At 42.9% G+C, this 21,630-nt stretch overlaps 1 protein-coding gene across 12 annotated transcripts in view; it reads left to right on the forward strand.

Moving 5' to 3' along the window:
- The window catches only part of TGFBR3 (transforming growth factor beta receptor 3), a 250,516-nt gene that overhangs the window by 169,555 nt on the left and 59,331 nt on the right, over window positions 1–21,630 (forward strand). For 6 of the 12 annotated variants that reach the window (XM_081818776.1, XM_081818785.1, XM_081818782.1 and 3 more), the window contains exons 14-16: window positions 1,598–1,718; window positions 11,856–11,897; window positions 14,168–14,275. In XM_081818776.1, coding sequence (XP_081674902.1) covers window positions 1,598–1,718; window positions 11,856–11,897; window positions 14,168–14,275 — 271 coding nt within the window. The remainder of the gene's footprint in view (window positions 1–1,597; window positions 1,719–11,855; window positions 11,898–14,167; window positions 14,276–21,630) is intronic. The other 6 variants (XM_081818777.1, XM_081818783.1, XM_081818788.1 and 3 more) reach the window with 3 other exon arrangements.

Raw genomic sequence — 21,630 nt, forward strand, 5'->3', positions numbered from 1 at the left:
CACCATCCGTAGCATGTTAGTGTGTGAATATTAATCCTAATATTTCCCTCCATAACATTCTATGGAGAGCTCTAAGTCCCAGTGGATGACATAGGATGTGAAGTCCCTATTTACACCCAAGGCACGAGAAACTGGAAAGGGCATGAGGACTGAGAAGGAAGGCCTTCTGCTTACTAACAAGACTTGAAGCAAGTCCCCTGACCTCTCAGAATATGCATGGCTTCATCTGGAAGAGTGAAATAATAGTACCTGGCTTCCCTCGGGAGCAGAGAACAAAGGAGACAGTAGATTTGACAACAGTCTGCCATTTATAGAGCAGTGGCTTCACATGAGCTGTTACCACTGTCTTTGTGTTTACTGCTTGTAGTTAATATTTCCACAGTTCTAGTGACTTCTCAGATGATAACACAGAGCCAAAGAATCTTCTTAGGAGGGAGGAGTTCTCAAAGATCGCTGAGTCCAGCCCGGCCCTTAGCTGATGAAACTAAGGCTGGAGTTGAGTATCTTGTCCAGGGTCGAGCTGTGAGTTGGACGTATAATCGTGGACCCTTACTTAACTGAAGAACTGATAGCACAGTAAGAAGGCTTTTCCTAAAATGCAAATCTTTTCAATAATGAGGCCTTTCTACAGACAATCTGTTGTTTCCCTGTGCAAGACGCTTGTTGTAAAGGCCTTTCTCTGGGCTTTGAGGGAGAGGAAGTTGTCTTCTTATAATACATTGCTCAGAGCAGCAATGACAATAAAGCCAAAAGACTTTGCTCTTTTGTGATTTGAAATTTATTAGCTTTGGGGAATGGCTTGCTGTAGGCTTTTTAAAGGATAGATCTATTTCTTAACAACAAAAGCAAGTAGATGTCATTTACATTAGAGTTTCACCTATTGATGAGCATAGACAAGGAACTAAAGTTATTTTAAAGAAAAAGGTACTGGAGTGTGATCATACTTTTTAAAAACAGGTATACCGAGCTTGGGCATGCTAATTCTAAGTTTGGGGCCTGAAAATAACTGGAAACAACTGTTCTCATGGTCCCCACAGGTGGGTACAATTCCCCAGGGCTCCAGTTTGGAACGCTGTAGCAGACGACCCTGGAAAGCGTCATTTTGAATGAGCCTATACCAGGATTTAAAAAATCAAACAAACTGGACAACATGATTATCTTTTTGGACAACAAATGTAAAATCTGTCACTTTCATAAGGCAGCACATGAAGTTTCCCACAATCACAAATCACAAACAGGAACCATTTATGTGAAGCCAGCTTGGTGAAGGGCCAGCACTCATCATATAGTTTCTTTACTTTTCAGACTAAATAACACTAAAACCTCTAGCTGTTTTGTGGGAAGATGGGGAAGAAAAGCAGTGTTTATAAGCCATCCAGTGATATTTGAATCTTCAAGTGCTGCTGAGACTATCCTGGGTCTGCCACTATATCTCCCAGATTATTTATGGTTCTTTGGAAAACACCCAGATCTCCTGTTTTTCTGTGGTAAACAGCTGTGAGCTGTCTGATAAGGGGCGCAGGACAACTGTGCAGGCCGAGCGGGTGCAGGCTCTTCAGAGTGACCCCTGACCCTGCTTTGCTCTGCCTCTCTGCAGTGTGTGCCCCCGGATGAAGCCTGCACCTCACTGGACGCCTCAATGATCTGGGCCATGATGCAGAATAAGAAGACATTCACCAGGCCCCTCGCTGTGATCCACCAACAAGTAGAAGCTAAAGGTGCGTTTTGGGAGGCTCAGTCAGAGAATAGGGGCCTGAGGGCTGCTCCTTTTAAGAAGCTCCAGTATTAAAACAATGAAAAAGAAGCAGTAGCTCCAATACTGTAAATCAAAGTACAGTTGTATTCAAAAGATACATTAAGGGCTAGGGCGCCTGGGGGGCTCAGTCGGTTAAGCATCTGGCTTCAGCTCAGGTCATGACCTCAGGGTCATGGGATCGAGTCCTTAGTTGGGCTCCTCACTCAGAAGGGAGTCTGCTTCTCCCTCTCCCTCTGCCGTTCCCCTCACGCATGCGTGCGTGCGCATGCTCTCTTTCTCTCATTCTCTCTCAAATAAATAAAATATCAAAAAAAAAAAAAAAAAGGGCCAATTAGTAACTTTAGAAAAGGATTTTTGCCAAAGGAGCCTTTTATATAGTTGGGTCTGCTCTGCCTTATGGCTGAGTTATTAGTGATAGGTTTGCCAACGATTTCCTCTTTTAAATATTAGATCAAAGTTGTCCCTATCCCAATGTCACTCTCCCTTGCCATTCAAATATCTTCCTCAAGTATGGAGGGAAGCCTCCGAGGTCCTCCTTGCATGCTGGGATTGAACAGCCCCCAGCCCATCTTTCATGATCTACTAGCAGTGTTTGTGCTGAGTACAAGCAGTCCCAGGGCTGTGTCCAGATCGCAGATGCCTTATTGCGGGGGAAGGGTGTTGTGTTTGTGACTACCATCCATCTTAGGTCAGAGCAGAAGAAAGGTTGAGAACTACTGTCCAAATGCATTTTTATAATTCAGGTTTCAGAATTGTACACAGTCACATTTGTTGCTTGAAGCCAAGGGTGCCTCTTCCTACACACATAGGAGCATTCAGCAGTCTGCACTTTCTTGTAGGAGAAAAGGAAGGTTGCCGTCCTAGGAGATGTGGCCTCAGGTGGCCAGGCAAGGCAAAGCCAGACCTAGTGTAGGCCAAGTCAGCCAAACCAATAGAGAAGCAGAACTGGGCTCCACGGGGGTGTTAGGAATGGACCTGAGGCCCTGTGGACTGTGGAGAGCATCTGGTGGGACGGGCATCACGACTGAAGGGCACAGATGGGCAAGAACACATCAAGCAGCTGGCAACATCTGGGGGGGGATGGAACCAAAGGCACATTCAGGCTATCTGGGCAGCTACATTTGTCACTAAAAACAACCTATGACCACCTAGAAACATTGTCTAAGGGTGCCAAACTAAGAGAGGTCTGGGAGAGTAAAAGTGGATTCCTAGCCTCTGGGGTTAGATATTTCGGGGCTAGGTCTCTGGGCCTCCTTCCACCACCCCAAGGGGCAGAGGAGAAACACGGCACTGGAGCCTTGATAAAAGCCAGCAAGCATCCTGTCTCCAGTTGGTGAGCATTGGCTGGGAGACCTGCTGGGTGGAGCTGCTACCACGCCTAGGCTTGGGGGCAGCCCTGGGATGGCCTTTCTGATCTAAGCACTGTTGGATTTGGCAAGGCCAGGCAGCAGGGGCTAATAGAATAAGCACACAGTACCTAATAGAATGGATGCTGTCTACTTTGTTCTTTGGTGGAGTGACCTTTGTGAAAATAGCAGTGCCATTCTTGCTGACATATCTGGTGGTGGCATCTGCCCTTTTCCTAGGGGCATGCTCACTTTGGAAAGGCAAGAGAGTGTAGTGGGGAGGGTGTGGCTTAGAGTCAGGAGCCTGGGGCGCAACTCTTTCCCTGCTAACTGCGAATGGGACTTTGGAGATCTCTCCTTCTGTCCTTGACTTTCATTTTCTATGTCTGGAAAAGGAAGGGTTTAGACCAGATGGCTTCCAAAGACCCTTTCAGCTGTAACACTCAGCTCTACTGTTTGAAGAAGCCAAATAGATTTTAATTCATTTCCCAGTCATCCCGAAAGGGGTGTGAAACATACATAGTAGACGTTCATTAGTTCTTCAGCAACACCTTTTGTTGTTGCTGTTTGTTTTACTTTGATTGGTTTTCAACCATTTTATTTTATTTATTTTTTATTTATTTGACAGAGACAGACACAGCGAGAGAGGGAACACAAGCAGGGGGAGTGGGGGAGGGAGAAGCAGGCCTCCCGCCGAGCAGGGAGCCCGATGTGGGGCTCGATCCCAGGACCCTGAGATCACGACCTTAGCCGAAGGCAGTCACCCAACCGACTGAGCCACCCAGGTGCCCCGGTTTTCAACCATTTGAAACAGTGTACCAGCCACAGTCCTTCTTTAAATGGATTGCCCAGGAGCACCTAGGTGGCTCCGTTGGTTAAACATCCGACTCTTGGTCTCAGCTCTGGTCTTGATCTCAGCTGAGGTCTTGATCACAGGGTCATGAGTTCAAGCCCTGCATTGGGCTCCATGGAGCCTACTTTAAAAAAAAAAAAAATTGTTTTGTGTTTTTTTAAATTTATTGCCCAAAGAGTTCCCTGTTTATTGGGTCCAAGGGGAGGAAATAAGTAAATTAATTGGGTTGCAAAGTATATCACAATCGGGCAACAGCTGGCTGCATTTTGTACTGTGAAAGTGGTTTAACAATAACAACCGCTACCTCGTACTCCGTCTGTTACTCTTACCTATTTCCAGAGATACAGTTCTGTGGGTAACTGATGGCAGCAGCCTGCTTTTTTTTCTATGCCCGACAATAATTGGGCATTAATACTGCAGTAGTATAACTTCTAGTAATTCATTCATGCTTCTTTTAAGTTTGGTGGTATTTTTCTAAGTAATTCCTCTTGTAAATTAGGTAGTTACTTTTATTTAAACTTAGTGTAATTATCCTGAAAGTTCAGTGTTCTTTTACATAAAAGTTCAAGAGGAAAGTTTTACCAAATATCAAAGCAGTTTCGTGAGAGTAGCTTTTAGTGGAGAAACGTGCAGTGAAGAAAGTTCATTGCTTAGGTTTGTTAAACAAATGCAGGTTAGACTATAGGCCAGCTTCCCAGGGGCTGCGTGCAAATGTGCGTTCTAACTGCACTGAGTGGGGTCGGTTTTCTGGCAGTTTTCAGTTCTGTGAGTGACTCCTCCCACCTTTTATGTTTATTTTCTTTTGACTCTGAAATCATTTCTCCATGAGGCAGGCCACTGGAGTCTGTGCTTTCCCTCTGCCTCTCAGTGAATTGGAATAGTAACTTGAAGTGGGAATGTGACCATTTGCCTAATAGCATTAGTTTATTTGAATAATAGCAGGGTCATGATCATTCTTCCTGCCAGCTTTGTATGTTACTGTTGTAAGCCACAGATACTATGGTATCTCTGGAAGTATCTCTTACTGGAATGAATTTTAGGGATAAAAATTGCTCAAGCAGTGGGTTGTTTCACTGTCCTCTTTTTTTTTTTTTTAAAGGTTTTATTTATTTATTTGACAGAGAGAGAGAGGTAGCGAGAGCAGGAACACAAGGAGGGGGAGTGGGAGAGGGAGAAGCAGGCCTCCCGCCGAGCAGGGAGCCCGATGTGGGACTCGATCCCAGGACCCTGGGATCATGACCTGAGCCGAAGGCAGATGCTTAACGACTGAGCCACCCAGGCGCCCTCACTGTCCTCTTTTAACCACACAGATACTCTTTGAAGTCTGTGCCGAAGTTCCAGGTCTCCATGGTCATTTGGTCCATCTTATTTTTCAACACTTGGGTTTTCTGGGGCAACAGCAGATAAAGTCTCTGGTTATTGGCTTCACAGCCAAGCAGAGAGCTGCTCTGTAGCTCCCAATACCAATGGTGTGGACACATTTCAGGTGGTGTTTCTTCCTTCTGTGGACAGACAGAATAGGCCAAGACTAAATAACTCTGGGTCCCTCCTCTGGGCCACCATTTTTAATGGAACTTGCCCGAGCCTCTGCAGCACGGAACCACCATCTCAGTCCCTTGGGAATCAGCACTGGGTTAACATTCTTTTGCTGCTAAAACTTTCAACAGTAGATGACGGTGCTGGTGGTGATGATAGTCGTAGAAATGACAACAATGATTATCTCACATTTACTGAGCATTTACTTGGTACAAGGCTCTGTGCTAAATGCTTTGTGTGGATCCTCGTATTTAATCCTCATAGCCCTTCTGTGAGGCAAGTATAGAGCAAGAATAAGTAACTTGACCAAGGTCACACCACATATAAATGAGTGGTGGATCTGGAATTCAAATCCAGGCACTTTGATTCCAGAGTTTGTGCCTTTCTAAACCCTTTGCCTTATGCTAGGTGGAGGTTGATTCTAGTTTTTAAGAAACTACAAGCAACATTGACATCTATCTCTTGACATCCTCTTCCCACCTCTTTCTCCTTTTCATGCCATACATATCACATTGGTGTTCAAGTTCACATCCAAATACTCTAATTGACTGTGAACTGAAAAGATGAAGAATTTTAGGAAAAAAGTCTGTTCTCCAGAGGGTAAGATGTTGGGAAACATGGAAGCTGTTTAAGAGAGTCTTAAAATTTAGAAGTTCTGTGACTTTGAATTGTAACTCACAAAAAAAGCCCAGAAAACATGAATACTTTATGCACATTATGGTTTATGGCAAAACAATTAAAATAGTTGAGGTAGTGCCATCCTGCCATATTTTCTGAACTATTTTGAAGTATAGGCATGTTAGTGTGGTTTGCTTTGGATGCTGTGACCATTTTTGTGGCATTTGAGAACAGTAGGGCTTACACAATAAAAATGGCTATACCACGTCAGTGATAATTTTTTGCGAATGGTGAAAGGGAAAAGTTATCATTTTTCTGAAATTTAGGGCACATATAAAAAAGTGAGTGAGAAAGAACAATAAACATCATCCCCAAACAGGCCATGATTTATGTACGACATGTAATTCTTAGCAAGTTAAATGTTCAAAATACTGAATTTCCACTACATAACTTTTCAAAAATAAGTGTGCTCAGGACAGCACCTGGCATATCATGGGCACTCAGTAAATATTAATTTCCTTTCCTTCCTCTTAACCTCTCAGCCAAACTAGGTTTTTGGGGAGAGTAGGGGTGGACGGGGAATGAAAAGGAAAGTTGTGAACGTCAGTTGGAAGTTAATCCAAGAGAGGCATTACTTTTTGGAACACACTTGATTTTTCCAGAACAAAAATACTCTAATGCACCCAGCCAGGTTTTGTCCTCAGGCTGAGGTAGAGATGAGAAGACGCTGAGGAGAAAGATGGTAGAAATGCCTAATGGACAGACTAAGTCATTCAGTCTTCATCCAAGGGAGAGGGGTATCATAGGGACTTTTTACTTTGGAATATATATATATATCTCAACTATATACAAAAATAGAATAGTAGAATGAAGTCCCATGAATCCTCCTTCTGGTTTCAACAACTACCCATTTATGGACAAACTTGTTTTATCACTTTCTGTCCCTAGATTGTTTTGAAGGAAATCCAGACATTTCATCTCATCCATAAATATTCCAGTATGCACCTCTAAAAGTTAAGAACCACCAAAAGATTGGGGTGCCTGGCTGGCTCAGTTGGTGGAGCATGCAACTCTTGATCTCAGGGTTGTGGGTTTGAGCCCCATGTTGGGTGCGGAGATTACTTAGAAAAAATAAAATCTTAAAAAAAAAAAAAAAGCTCTTGGGTAAGGAACCAATGATCAGATCATTTAGGAAGACTACCCCGAAAGCAGCATGAAGTTTGGTTTTGGGGAGATGTACGCAGTAATAAGATACAGATGACAATTACGGCCATTCCAAAAAATGTTTATTGGTACCTATTATATGCCAGGCATACAGTAAACACATCACCCTGTCTGTAAGGCCTTTACAGTGTCATACAGGGGTTCACAACCTTGACTCTGTTGATGCTTTTGAGCTGGATAACTAACTCTTTGTTGTAGAGGGCTGTCCTGTGCATTGTAGGATTTTGAATAGCATCCTTGGCCTCTACCCACTAGATGCCCATAGCCAACCCCTCCACTACCCATTGTGACAACCCCAAATGTCTCCAGACATTTCCAAATGTCCTGGTGGGGTGCGGGGTGGGGGCAGAAATCACCCTAGATAAGAACCACTGATCAAGTGGAAGGGTGCAGATAAGTGACCAGGCAATTGCAGTGAATGCCATAAATATTGAAAGAACCCAGAGAAGGGGATTGTTTATAGTGAAGTTAATAAAAACTATGTTAAAAGAGATCTGCACAGAGGCCTCTCTTCATCTCCCTATCTCTCCCTCTTTGCCAAACACCAATAGATGTGGGTACCGAGTAGGCACCTTGTTTCCTTGCGGGCCTGCTCGATCCTACCATGTTTAGGAGAACTGAATTGAAAGCTGGAAGCTGAACGCTGTGGTCAGTTACTCACGCATAACCCCAGAAATATCCCATCTATGAAAACCATGCCTAACCATCTGAGGAGGGAAATCTGGTTCTAGAGGCACACCGAAATTTGCTCGAGTATATGAAGAGATTTAATTCAGAATGTTGATTATACTTTGTTCTTTCTGCAAATAAATCTCTATTGTTAACATTCTCTTTGCAACAATAGCAAGGGTTCCTTTCTTAACAATTTTACCCTTAAACCAAAAGTAAATATTGCTGTGTTCCCCTGTTTTCCTTTCAGCATGCCAGCTCGATTATAGGGTTCCAGTGGAGATCAGACTCCTTTAGTCATACACAGGGGTTATTGGGAATTTTTGGAACAAAAAAGAGGATAAAATCCTATAACCTTAGTGCTGCAGCTTGTACTTGTTATTGTTTATGGAGGAACTTCACCCAGGGGAAATAAGCAACAACTGTTTCTATTTAGCGCTGAGAGAAGTCCCCTATTTGGGGTGGGGGAGAAGGATTAGATCATAGCATAAGTCCATTAAGAAGTTTAAAACAATGCCATCCATCACAGAGGCCTTGCTCTAAAACCCACATTCTCACATGTGAGGTCTCCTTAAGGGAGAGTCATTATTTAAAACCACTTAGGGATTCTGAGTGACAAAATTCAGCCATGGGTGGTTGATTGGATGGAACTCTTCCCAGAAGTGTGTATATTTCTCACATGGTGAACACTATAGAGACCTTTAAATGCCTTTGGACTTAGTTCAGTGAATCCAACCACTGCTTCTTGGAAGTAGAATTTTGTGGTTAGATACCCCTACTTCATAGGGTTCTCAAGAGTTTAAAATGAGAAAATCTAAGCGAAGGCTTTTTGTCAGTTGTAAAACACTACACACATGTATAAATGGAAGGCATCACCATCATTATTTTATCTCTGCCACTAGGCTGATGGGACCAAACCCACTGGAGACAGTCTCTTGTGTTATTTTGTAGTTGGTGAGTGTTATGCATACTGAAATATATTTTCTTAAAAAAAAAAAAGATTTTCTTAAAAGCTTTCACAGTTATTTTAATTTTAGTAATTTTATTTAAGTACAACCTGCGCCACCACATTGCACAACTCTGGGGGGCACCATTCCATTGTGGTGGCTTTGCTTCATCCCGTAGCATTCCTTCCCCTAGAGCTGGACCCGAGCACCCCATGCTGCAGGAATGTAGGCAGCCCAGCTGAGGTGGTTAATCCTGAGAATTTACAATCCTATGTAGCTTCTTTATTTTTATAAACATGACCTCAAATGCTGCTGGTTTGGTCAGTTTTTCACAATTTCTTTTGCTCCACCTTGGATTCCAACACAAGGTAGGTGTTCCTTCTTCACTGAATGAAAATGGAGACGAAAAGAGACGCACTAAACACTCACCACTTGCCACTCGAAAGGGCAGGGGCGGAGTGTGTCCCAGGACGCCGCACACTTTTTCTGGGAAGGGCCAGCTGGTGAGTGTTTCAGGTCTGTTCCTCGCACAGTGCCTGCCCTGACGATTCTGGGCTGCTCCTACAGCATTGTAGGCATGGACAATATACAAATGATGTGTGTGGTTATGTTCAAAGAAAACTTTATTTATGGAATTTATTTATGGAATAGGTTTGACTTTCACATACTTTTCATAGGTCATAAAATTTTATTCTTTGGGGTTTTTTTTCCCAGTCACTTAGAAATACAGAATGTACTCTTAGTTCACAAGCCATACAAAAATAAGTGTTGGGCCATGATACAGCCACTGTGCCGCCCCCCGCCCCCCCCCCCCCCCAGTTTGTGCTGTTCTCACTCTGAGTCACAAGTAGCTTCTTAATCAGTGCTCCCCTGCTAAGGACAGAGCAACACTCCCCAGTCATGTAGCCTCTGAAGCAGAATCTGGAATTTGGGTTCAGCCCCTGCCCTGATGCTTTCCAGCTGTGACCTTGGGCAAGTCACATGATAGCAGAGTCTCAGGATGCTCGTTTGTAAAATAGTGATAAGAATTCTTTTTCTGCCTCTCTCACAGGGCTGGTGTGAAACTCAAATGAGATTTGAACACGAAAGCATTATAGAAATGTCAAAGCATACAAGCACTGTTGTATAGCCTTGTTCCCAGCTCCCTCTGTTGTCTCCATTGTCAACATTCTAGTCATCCTTCACCGATTTCCGGCAGGCCTGTTCCATGCTAGGCTGAGCCCTGGGATGTCCAGATGAGTAAGAACTAGACCCTGCCCTCCAGGCAGAAAAGAATCTAGAGAATTACGATGTGATGGAGTATATGTAGGACAACCGGGGGGCGGAATAAGCCACATGGGTAGAGACTGGCCCTGCTGGGGTGGAGGTTGGAGGGAGAGTCAGAGAAAGCCTCCCAGTGAACATACCAACAAAGCAGGTCTGAGGGAGGAGGGTATTTCAGGGGATGGCCTGCAAAAGTATGATGATCAGAGCAGCACAGAGAATTTGGGGAGCTTAAGTAGGTATGAGGAGCCCAGCATGGGTGAAGGGCCCATTAGGAAAGGAGGCTAGCAACAGGTTGGTAGAGAAGGAAGACAGAACTTTTGTGTGCCAGGCTGGAGTTTAGATTTTTTTCCTATGAGTGCAGGAAGTCATGGAGCAATTTAATCAGGTCAATAACATCATCAACTCTGGGCTCTGGAAAATTCACTCCGAGGGGAAAATATGGAGGAGGAAATATTTGGGGCAGGAGCAGGGTCAGTGGGTGGAAACAAGGAGACCAGTTAGGAAAGCTCTGTAATAATGCAGATGTATGATGAAAAGATGCTGAGTGGCACCTGGGTGGCTCAGTTGCATCCAACTCTTAGTTTCGGCTCAGGTCATGATTGTGAGATTGCCCGTCAGGCTCCACTCAGCACAGAGTCTGCTTGTCCCTCTCCTTCCCCCTCTGCCCCTCCCCCTGTGTGTGGGCGCGTGCTCTGTCGCTCACTCAAATAAATAAATAAATAAATAAATAAATTCTTGGTTTTTTTTTAAAGAATTTTTTATTCATTTGAGACAGAGAGATAGAGAGAGCGTGAGCAGGGGGAGAGGCAGAGGAAGAGGGAGAAGCAGACTCCCTGCTGAGCAGGGAGCCAGACATGGGAGTTGATCCCAGGACCAAGATCATGACCTGAGCCAAAAGCAGATGCTTAGCCATCTGGGCCACCCAGGCACCCCTAAATTCTTATTTTTTAAAAAAGGAGTTGAACTATAGGATAATAGCATTAAGGAAAGAAGAATAAGGACGCTTTTACAAAACTTATGTACATTTTTTCAAAGATCTTATTTATTTATTTATTTACTTACTTACTTACTTATTTATTTGAGTGAGAGAGAGAGAGAGAGGAAGAGGCAGAGGGAGAGAGAATCCAAGCAGACTCTGCTGAGTTGAGCATGGAGCCTCATGCAGGGCTCGATCTCACAACCCTGAGATGATCTGAGCCGAAACCAAGAGTCAGATGCTTAACCCACTGAGCCACCCAGGCACCCCACAAAACTTGTGTACATTAAAAGAATTTTTTGAAAGTGGAAAAACATCATGAATACACTGGAGAAATATGGTATTTAAAGGTATTGAATCCTCTTGTAAATAAATATAAAGGTGTACACACACACATACATGCTGTCAGACTCAAATTCCTTAAGTTTGCCTTCAAGTTTTCTTCAGATTGGAGAGCCTGTACAATTGATTGTTGACAAAGTACAATGCTTAACATTTCTGAGTAGCCCATGTTACAGTTTTGACATCTAAGGAGGATAACTGACAAAGATCTCACAGAGTATTAACCAATAGGAAAGTGTCAATCTCTGCTGAGATTGTGATGAACTTTTGCTTAAAACTTGGTTTCTCTGTGGAATGCATCATCATTTTTTTTTTTTTCCAGAAACAGGTCCAAGCATTAAGGAACCGAGTCCAATTTCTCCACGTAAGTCTTCATGCATCTATTTCGAAAGGAAGCCTCCTGGGCTTTTTATAAGAATGAGTTGGTTATAGAGCATTTGGCAAACTTTGAGTTTTGATAAGAAGATCTCTGCTCTCATTCCCTGTCTCCCCCTTTTTTTCATAATCTCCTACTTTTTCCTTTCCTCTGTCCTTCCTTCATCCTCTTTCTTTTTTCCTGTCTGCCACTTTTAAATGTGAATTGGTGGACCCACTGGCATGTGTGGCCTTAATGGGAAGGTAGTAACTTACTTAGCTTTAGAGAGAGTTCATTATTTGTATACTTCTACCAGTTGTGATCTAAAACCGATAAATCACAGCTATGGGAGTGGTTTGCTTTACTTGTCATCGATAGTAGTTACCTGCTCAGGGAAGCAGTGCTAAGGGAACTAGTTGCTGTCTCTTTGAGACGATCTCTAGTCCAGTGGGGGTGTGCAAGGAAAGGGGAGGAGGGGGGACTTGTAAGAAAAAAAAGAGAAGAGACCAACTACTACAGAATGATGCATTGGGATTTGTCTGAGCCAATTTTGTCACCATACAGAAGAAAATTCTGACCAAAAAATATTCCGGTGACTTACCCGTGGTTATAATTGGCATTCAGGCAGGACTATAACCTGGGCTTTCTGGCTTTGCACCCATAGCTCTTCTAGATGGTGTTGCCTTGTGGGGAGAATCTGTGCTTTTTTTCTTTCCTACAACTCTCTAGGTTAGTCTCCATGGCTCACCTCATACACATAACAGTCTGGCGAGTTCCTTTATGCAAAGCACTACACTGTTACAATTAAGTGTCTTACTTCAACAATATCACGAAAGAGTATCATGAACCCACAAAGAGACACATGTGGATATATTTCTTTCATACTGACCCAGCCTGATTTTCATAAATGACATCTCCATTTTTAGAATTTCAGAGGAGTTTTCCTCAAAACTTTCAGTGGTGCCCCATTTTTGCATCTGTAAGCATAAAAAGGCAAATCATCTTTTAATACCTACAGACTAAATTAAGTGGAATGTATGGTTTGGTTCGTCTTAACCGCCAGAGTTCTTCCCAGTTCATATTCCTTCCTCGGAATCCCCAAACCTTCTCCAAACTCCTTTTGTTTACTCCCTGCCTTCGGCAGGTGAAGCAATGCTATCCCCATTTCCAGAAGTTGACACACCAAAGGGCATATGGCTAGAAAAGTAGCCACCAGGACTTGGAAATTCCAAAATTCCAAAATCTTTGGCAGCATGGCATACTTTTCCTGAGCCCTTACAAGTTCTGGGGCTGCTCGGAGGTGGGGAGGGGGGTGTCACATTTGTCCATACAACCAGATATTTTACACTGAAGTAAGATGAAAGGCAAAGAGATTCAATTTACATAGAGATCAGCCGGAGTTGCTTCTGACTCAAGAGGAACATAGAAATGCGATTGAGATAGTAGGGAGATCCTACACCCTAAATTTACATTTAAAAAAATAGACACCCTAGAAATTTTATTCAATTGAAAACCCTTTCTCTTGGAAGCTGATTTTAACTTCTTATAAGTGATTCATAGAAGGTAGTTCTCTTAAATGAAAGGAAATGTTCTATTTCTGTGGCCTGGAATTAATTTCAAATATAAACATCTTTGCCAAGTGGAGGAACAATTGGTTCTATTTATATGTTTTGCTGACCATAAAACTGACATAACTCCACATTGAGAAGTATTTCCGTCCCCCTCATAGAAAGATCATGGTTAGAAGAGTGTTAAAAAGTAGGTTGTTTTAAATGACACAATACAGAATTGTTAGGATGGAGGGTTTGATCTGAGGGGACCAGCAAAACATTAGAATCTATAGGAATAGTTGATCCTTACCTATGTTTCCTCCTTGTCCACCCCCTATCTTCCTATTACCTCTCATACCTATAAATGTCCGCGAAAATGTATTTGTAGATTATTTGAAATGTGTTTTCTTGTCTCGTTGTTGGAGGTGTTTGATGAATAAGAAGCAATGTGCCACATTGCGATAATGGGAGCTCACTTCATTTTCCAAAGCATCTTTAAACTGAGGATGCAACCTGAGGCTATCTTGGAAATCTGATCATTTCATTTTTCTTTTGAGGAAAAAAAAATGTGCAAGTTTTAAAGACATTGCATTTGGTTGGGATTCTCATTTTGTCCTCATTTTCTTAGTCCGTGCCCAGCCTTCTTGACAGTGCTTGTGAAACAAATACAAAATTGCAACATCTGGTGCAGACTCACTGAAAGTATGTACTGGCTTCCCTTCCTTATAGCAGTTTTCCACGGTCTGGACACCCTCACCGTGATGGGCATTGCGTTTGCGGCGTTTGTGATCGGAGCGCTCCTGACGGGGGCCCTGTGGTACATCTATTCTCACACAGGTGAGTGTGACCATCGAATATTAGTTGGTGTGTGTCCTATGTGTCTGCCACACAGCAGACATTTCAGTGTTTCGTGACACGGATGAGTGGATGGAATAATAATGAACGAGAGAGAAAGGTCATTCCCACAGTTTGCACATGGACATATTTGGCATCAGTTGGGTTTTGCAAAAATATTATTTGCTTTAAGCACCGTTAGAAAAGGAATGTTTACACTATGCTAATTGCAATTGAGATGTTGGTGAAGGTTAGCTACTAATAAAGCTATTCTGTGGTTAGGGTTTAATTAAAGAAAATTGATGTAGACACGATGGAAATATAAACCCTTCCCTCAACGCTTAAGACTTCAGTACAGACGTATGAATGGGCAGGAAGTGAAAAAGGAAGCTAAGATTTTATTACCATATTTGCCAAGAGGCTGAGCACTGTCCACCAGAGTCCCCAATCTCAATGACTTCAACCAGAATTTCTTGACCCTTTTAAAACCCATGCCATGTCCTCTTTTTTTTTTTTTTTAAGATTTTATTTATTTGTCAGAGAGAGAGAGAGAGCACAAGCAGGGGGAGTGGCAGGCAGAGGGAGAAGCAGGCTTCCCACTGAGCAGGGAGCCTGATGCAGGGCTCAATCCCAGGACCCCGGAATCATGGCCTGAGCTGAAGGCAGACACTTAACCAACTGAGCCACCCAGGCGTCCCGCTATGTGCTCTTTGATAAACATAAAATTCTCATGTCTTTCTTCTATAAAGTTATTTAAATTTTTTAAAAATATATTTTCATGAATTGCAAACAAAAATGGTGAAACAAAGCACTTTGTTTTCAAACTATGTTCCTCTTCCCCCAAAATTCTTATGTGCCCCCGCACCCTTCTCTTGCCCCTTCCCCTCAATCCCAAGGTTGAAACCTTCTGGCCTGAGCAGAGAACCTGTTCGGACCCCAGTACAGAGGGCAGGCCTGGCAAGGGGGTTCTAGTGCAGTGGGGAAGAAACAAATGGACTGCTTACTTCCTTCTTAGTTTCCGTGCAGATAGATATAACCAAGAAAGATATGCATTTGGGGGTATGTCTAGTGAGCTAGCTGGGCTTCTATGTCCTTGGATCCTTGCAGTTTACACTGTGAACCCAGGTAAATTGTGCTTGATTTATCAGTCAGAGGCCGTGGCAGGTTCAGCCTTTCTGTTTAGAATTTCATTAATTTTCCACTGAACCAATGAATGCCTTCATCTTTGGCCTTACCTTGCGCCATTCAACCAGACAATCTGAAAAGAAGACTGCTTTAAAGGGAGGAGAAGTACGGAAGGGCATTTTGAGAAGTCATATCTTAATCCTTACCAGAATTTTCACTTCAAATACTGCATCCTCCAACTGAGTCATTTTGGATTGTGGCAGAACGAATCCTTTTGTGCCTAGCTTGGGGAAGTCCCACGGGTCCAAAGCAAAAGTTGAGGAGAGTGTAACAGTGGGGCTTTGAGTCCTCAGATTCTTGTTCCTAGTCAGTGATGTTTGAGGGAGGTATATTTCATATGAGAGAGAAAATATGACTCTTAACCTTACATGTAATGATTCTGAGGATATACAAACCACTGTGAATCGAGTTAGGAATAGTCTTTCTTGTGAACGGCTCATACAAAGCACCAGAAGGGACAGCTTTTAGCGGAGTAGCATTTTAGAATAAATACTTTGCCACGGGAATATGGACACATTCAGATCTCACACTAGCCGTTTCTCACAATCTTTCCCCATGTCCTGCGTGGCTAGGAGGTTCTAGGGCTGTTGGCAGCTTCTGCTGTATGTTGGGAATGAACTTGAAACTATGCCAAGAAGACTCTGTAGCCCTGAGGATTTTATATGGGCTTAACATGTGCCTGCTGAGCCCTGACTAGCCTTGGCCATTGAGCTACACCCTCAAACCCTGAGAGTTCATCTCAGGCCAGGTAGGGCCAGGAAGCCAGGTCCAGCTACTGCATAGCCCTTGCTCTTGGCACACACCTCACTGAACTCACTCTGATAATCCCCGACTCTCGTGCACAGCCAAGCTCACAAACCTGATAAAAAGCCTTTATTGCTCTGCTCATTAAATTCCCAAGTTTATTGTTTCTGCTCCCTTCCCCCACAAACCAGAGACTGAAGGGGAGGAGTTTTTACATTTTGTTAATATAGAAATAGGCTTGGAAATAGATGAAAGAAAAACAAAACCCAAAAACCCTTCCTGTTATGGTTTCCAGCAATATAAGTTACACTGATTTGGAAGTTAAAAGGTTTATAGACACTGTCATTTGGGCTCTAACCCTGCTAGCATCACATGTGATAAAGCTTCAGAATGACTCCCGCACACACATGTAGATAGTTTGGCAAAATGTCAAATGATCATCTCCCCCCGCACACACATGACCAGACGTAGCCTCTGGTTCATTTTAAAGACTTCTCCTAAGGGAAGCCAACATCACATGAGTGTGAAGAAGGCTCGCTTCAGACCCCAGTGGTACTATCCTATCCAGAACTCCTTCGGTTTCATATCTGGATCAGCTAAGCGGCAAGTTTAGATGAAGAAAGATCATAATGCAGTAGCCAGTGGAGAGAAGTGTGTATACAAACACAGACTCAGTGCGTTCAATTTCTGCAGTAATCTAAGCTGTGGAACTCAGACCTTATATGGCATAATTTGGGGTTCGAGCAGCATCTGCCTCTGTGTCAGAAACAATCCTTAATTTAGACAGATTCTCTTTGATTACGCTTTCTGTTCCTTCTGAACACAGAGCACAAAACCAAGTCACATGTTTGAATTGGGGTTATCTATTTACATACCTGTAATGTGTGTTAGTCTAAGAAAGCTGGATCCCTCCTTTTTCATACCATAGCTTTGGGCACCATAAGGGATACTTCCTTAAGGCCATATTAACCCCGTTTGGAAAACTCCATTCCTGAAACTTACTTTCTCTACTGAGATGGTGCGAAAGAGAAGGAGCAGTTGGAATGGAAATGGTGCTAGAAAGGAACCGTAGAATCTTGATGCTCCTGAGAGCCCTACTAGTTCAAGAGTCCCAAATCTGTAGTCCATAAAGGTTTTTTTGAGGTGAGGGGCAAAAGTACTTACTTTTATTTTTTAGTAAAACTTTCTAGCCTTATCACAGTAGTACCCGCACATAGTTTAAAGGCTGAAATAGTTCTATAAGAACTATTGTTCATGTTATGAAGGACATGAGTCCCCTACTGCCCCACTCCCTTTTCTTGCTCCTCAGAGCACCATTTTTGATTCTTAGCTGATTATTTTGGACATTAATCCATAAATCGAAATAATAGGAGTATAATATCGCCACTTCTTATCACTTTTAGGCCTTTTCTGTCCACCTCCTACAATGGAAAATGAGAATTTACTTCCTTTTCATTCCTGTGCCCCAATTATACATTCATGCCCCTAATTGCCCTCCTATCTCCACCATCCTCCTAACAGAATTATACTGAAATTTTGGGTAGATCAGTATTTACTGTTTACATTACTATGACTACCTAAGTGCTAATCACAATTTAGCTATGTAATATATTATTGTTCCTTCTGCATGATTTTTTTTCTTCTAGAGAGAGAGAGAGAACATGCAAGTGGGGCTATGAGGGGCAGTGTGCAGACGGAAAGAGGGAATCCCAAGCAGGCTCCACACCCAGTGTGGAGCCCAATGTGGGGCCCAATCTCACGACCCCGAGACCATGACCCGAGCTAAAACCAAGAGTCGGACACTTAACCAACTAAGCTACCTAGGCGCCCCATTCCTGCATGACTTTTAATTTTCCCTAGAATTAATGATCATCTCCCCCCGCACACACATGAGCTTAGTTTTCTGTATACTTCTCACTAATTCATCTGTTGACTCTCTGCCAGTGGACTCAATTTTCTCTTAACACATTCAGACAACAGATCTTCTTCTGATTCATTTCCTTCACTAAATCTTTCCTGGAGCCTTCTTACCTGTTCCTGTCTGAACTGGTCACCCTCTCTGTTTGGACACTGCTATCTTCTTATATTTTTTCACCACCATTCTGGGGGTTGCCTGCACTTTGGAGTTTTGAATGGCTTGTATCATCTATCCCATGTCTTCCTCCTTCTTCGCTGAAAAGGTACATAAGAAGTAAATGTTTGTCACACCTTGCATATCTGAAAATATCTTCAGTTTATACAAACACATGGTAGATAGTTTGGCAAAGTATAGAATTTTAGGTCATAAATAATTTTCCTTCAGAATTTTAGAAGCACTCTTCATTGACCTTTAGCTCTGAAGATTGCTTTTGAGAAACTCAAAGCCATTCAGATTCCTGGCCTGTTTGTTGTTGTTGTTGTTGTTTTGGTTTGGTTTGGTTTGTTTTTTTCTGGAAGAAATTTTACAACAGTCCTTGATTTAGGTGTATTTTCATACATTATGCCAGGCATTAACCGAGTCCTTTCAGTCTAGAAACTCATGTCCTTGAGCATTAACATTTTTAGAATTATTTGTTTTCTCCTGTTTTCTGTGTTCTCTCATTCTAGAAATCATTTTAGAATTGAATCTCTTGGGGCACCTGGGTGGCTCAGTCAGTTAAGCATCCTACTCTTGATTTTGGCTCAAGTCATGATCTCAGGGTCATGCAGTTGAGCCCCACATCAGGCTCTGCACTCAACAGGGAGTCTGCTTGAGATTCTTCTCCTCTCCTTCTGCCCAGCCCTCTCTCTCTCTCTCTAAAAAAAAAAAAAAAAGAACCTTTTGAACGATCACCTAATTTTCCTTTCTTTTCTGTTTTCCACTTTTTCCCTTAATTTCTAAGAGATTTCTTCATCTTTATCTTTTAGTTTCCTACTGAATTTTTATTTTTTATTTATTTTTTAAAATATTTTATTTATTTATTTGTCAGAGGGGGATGGAGAGAGCACAAGCAGGGGGAAGAGCAGGCAGAGGGAGAAACAGGCTCCCCACTGAGCAGGGAGCCTGACGCAAGACTCGATCCCAGGACTCGATCATGACCTGAGCTGAAGGCAGACACTTAACTGACTGAGCCACCCCAGGCGCCCCAGTTTCCTACTGAATTTTTACATACTGTATTCAAATCTTTAAATTCCAAAACATTTTTCCTATGAATCAAAAATATATATCCTATTTTTATCTCATGAGTATAATATCTTATCTCTCTGAGAAGACTAAAATAGGATTATCTAAGAATGAGTAAGTTTTGAGCTTGTGGATGGGACATATTGCTTGTGAACTTCCCTTAGGGTGATCTGGCTGGGCCTTTTATCGGAAGAACTCCTGATAACACATCTTTGGATCTTTCCTCTTGAGCACATCAGGTTTTCAGTAAAACAGGTTTTCCTGTTTTCTTTCTCGAGGGTGTAGATCTGGCTGTCAGTGTTCTGGGGGTCCTCTTTCAGCTGGGTTCTCTGCTCTCAGCTGTCCTGGTGTTGGTCAGACTCTCCGTTTCATCTTGTGGAGAGTAAACTTCCTGTTTTCCTCCTGGCTGAAGAGGGGCAGGGTCCCACCACACAGAGTAAAGAAGGGGATTTAGGGAAATCTCACTGCTACTTATACAGGAGTCAGCCAACCCCAGGGCTTGCAGCCCCATGTTTACCCTCTCTTTTGGGGTATCTGATGCCACCATTTCTTGAGTTTTTGAGGGTTCTGGGTTATACCTTGGTTGTTTCTCAGCTTTTCTTACTGTTGGCATAGGTTCTGGCTCTCTTAAATCTGCTAGGTCACTCACCCATTTCTTCACCAGTTTCCAATATTTTACTTCTGTTGTCTCCATTCCTATTTTTCTTCTTCTTCTTCTTCCTCCTCCTCCTCCTCTTCCTCCTCCTCCTCCTCTTCCTCCTCCTCCTCCTCTTCCTCCTCCTCCTCCTCCTCTTCTTCCTCCTCCTCCTCCACTTCCTCCTCCTCCTCCTGTTCCTCCTCTTCCTCCTCCTCTTCCTCTTCTTCCTCCTCTTCCTCTTCTTCCTCCTCCTCTTCCTCCTCATCCTCCTCTTCCTCCTCCTCCTCCTCCTCTTCCTCTTCTTCTTTCTTGCAGGTTTATGCCTTTTAATTTTGGTGAGATTTTCCTCCAGGCCTGTGTGTAGGTTGCGATTCTGTACCAGTTAATGTCTCGGTCTCTTGATATCCTAATTGTAATGATTTCAGTAGCTCACCCTGTAAGAAGAGTGAACTAGACTATTTTTAGTTTAGAGAAGTTTTCAGCTGCTGTTTATCAGTTTCTAAAGTTGTGCCTCCCCATTCTCCAAGCTAAAACACTTTCCTTTTGCAAACAAATCCATGCAGGAGGATGGGTTGGTTAGATGTTGTCATCATTTACCTTTACTTCAACTTGCCTTATGGCCCCTGAACAGAATGTACTCAAATTATCTGAATGTACATCTTTTTATCTGATGATAATAAGAGGAAGAAGAGAGGAAGAGGGAAAAGGAAGGGGGTCCTGGGGGGAGGCCACCCTCCACATGTATCTGTACAACCCTTGGACTTGAAGCTCTACTTCCACTGCTAGCCTTGTCACCTGAGCCAGGTATATTAACCACATTTCCTTTTAGTAAACATAAACCTGATCCCTATTCCCCAGGATTATTGGCAGTAAGAACGCTTAAGCAAGAATGCATGTGAAAGGTCTCCTGAACTCCCAAGTCCTCCAAAAATGTAAGATACTGAAGGTTTCTCAGATGTGTAGGCAGAGAAAAAAATCTAAGAGTGGAAGGAATGCTGCATTTCACAGAGCAAAATAAAATGCTGAGGTCTTGAATTAGGTGTGCCTTTCCTAATCCCTCAGGCTTCTATTCAGCAATCCTGAATTGAACCAACTATGTGCTTTTTTTTTTTAATTTTATTTATTTATTTGAGAGTGAGAGAGAGAGCACAAGCAGGGGGAGCAGCAGAGAGAGGGGGAGAAGCAGGCACCCTGCTGAGCAAGAAGCCCGATGCGGGACTCGATCCCAGGACCCCAGGATCACGACCCAAGCCGAAGGCAGATGCTCAACTGAGTGAGCCACCCAGGCGCCCCCATACTATGTGTTCTTAAAGCAGAAGTCAAGCACATCCTTAGGTTTACCTGAGTCGGATAAGAGCTTTTCATTAGGAGAATCTGAGGGGGGCTTCCTATGTTTCTAGAAATCTAAAGTTTCTTCAGGCTCCCAAGTTTAGTCCAGGTGAAGAGAGGAGCAGCAAGACAGGTATGACTAAAGTAGGGGGCAAGAGACTCAGTCCCGGCGATCAGAAAGATCCAGGTGGGAACCCAGGTGCGACCATAAAGATGGCAGGATCCACCGTGTGTAGAGTTAAGAAGCTGTTGTACATTTATGACTTAATAAAATAATTCTAAAGGAAAACAAAACAAACAAACAAAAAAGTAAGATAGCTA

Source organism: Leptonychotes weddellii, chromosome 4 (assembly GCF_054177405.1).
Source record: "Leptonychotes weddellii isolate Sample4059 chromosome 4, ASM5417740v2, whole genome shotgun sequence".
NCBI classification, from domain to species: Eukaryota; Metazoa; Chordata; class Mammalia; order Carnivora; family Phocidae; genus Leptonychotes; species Leptonychotes weddellii.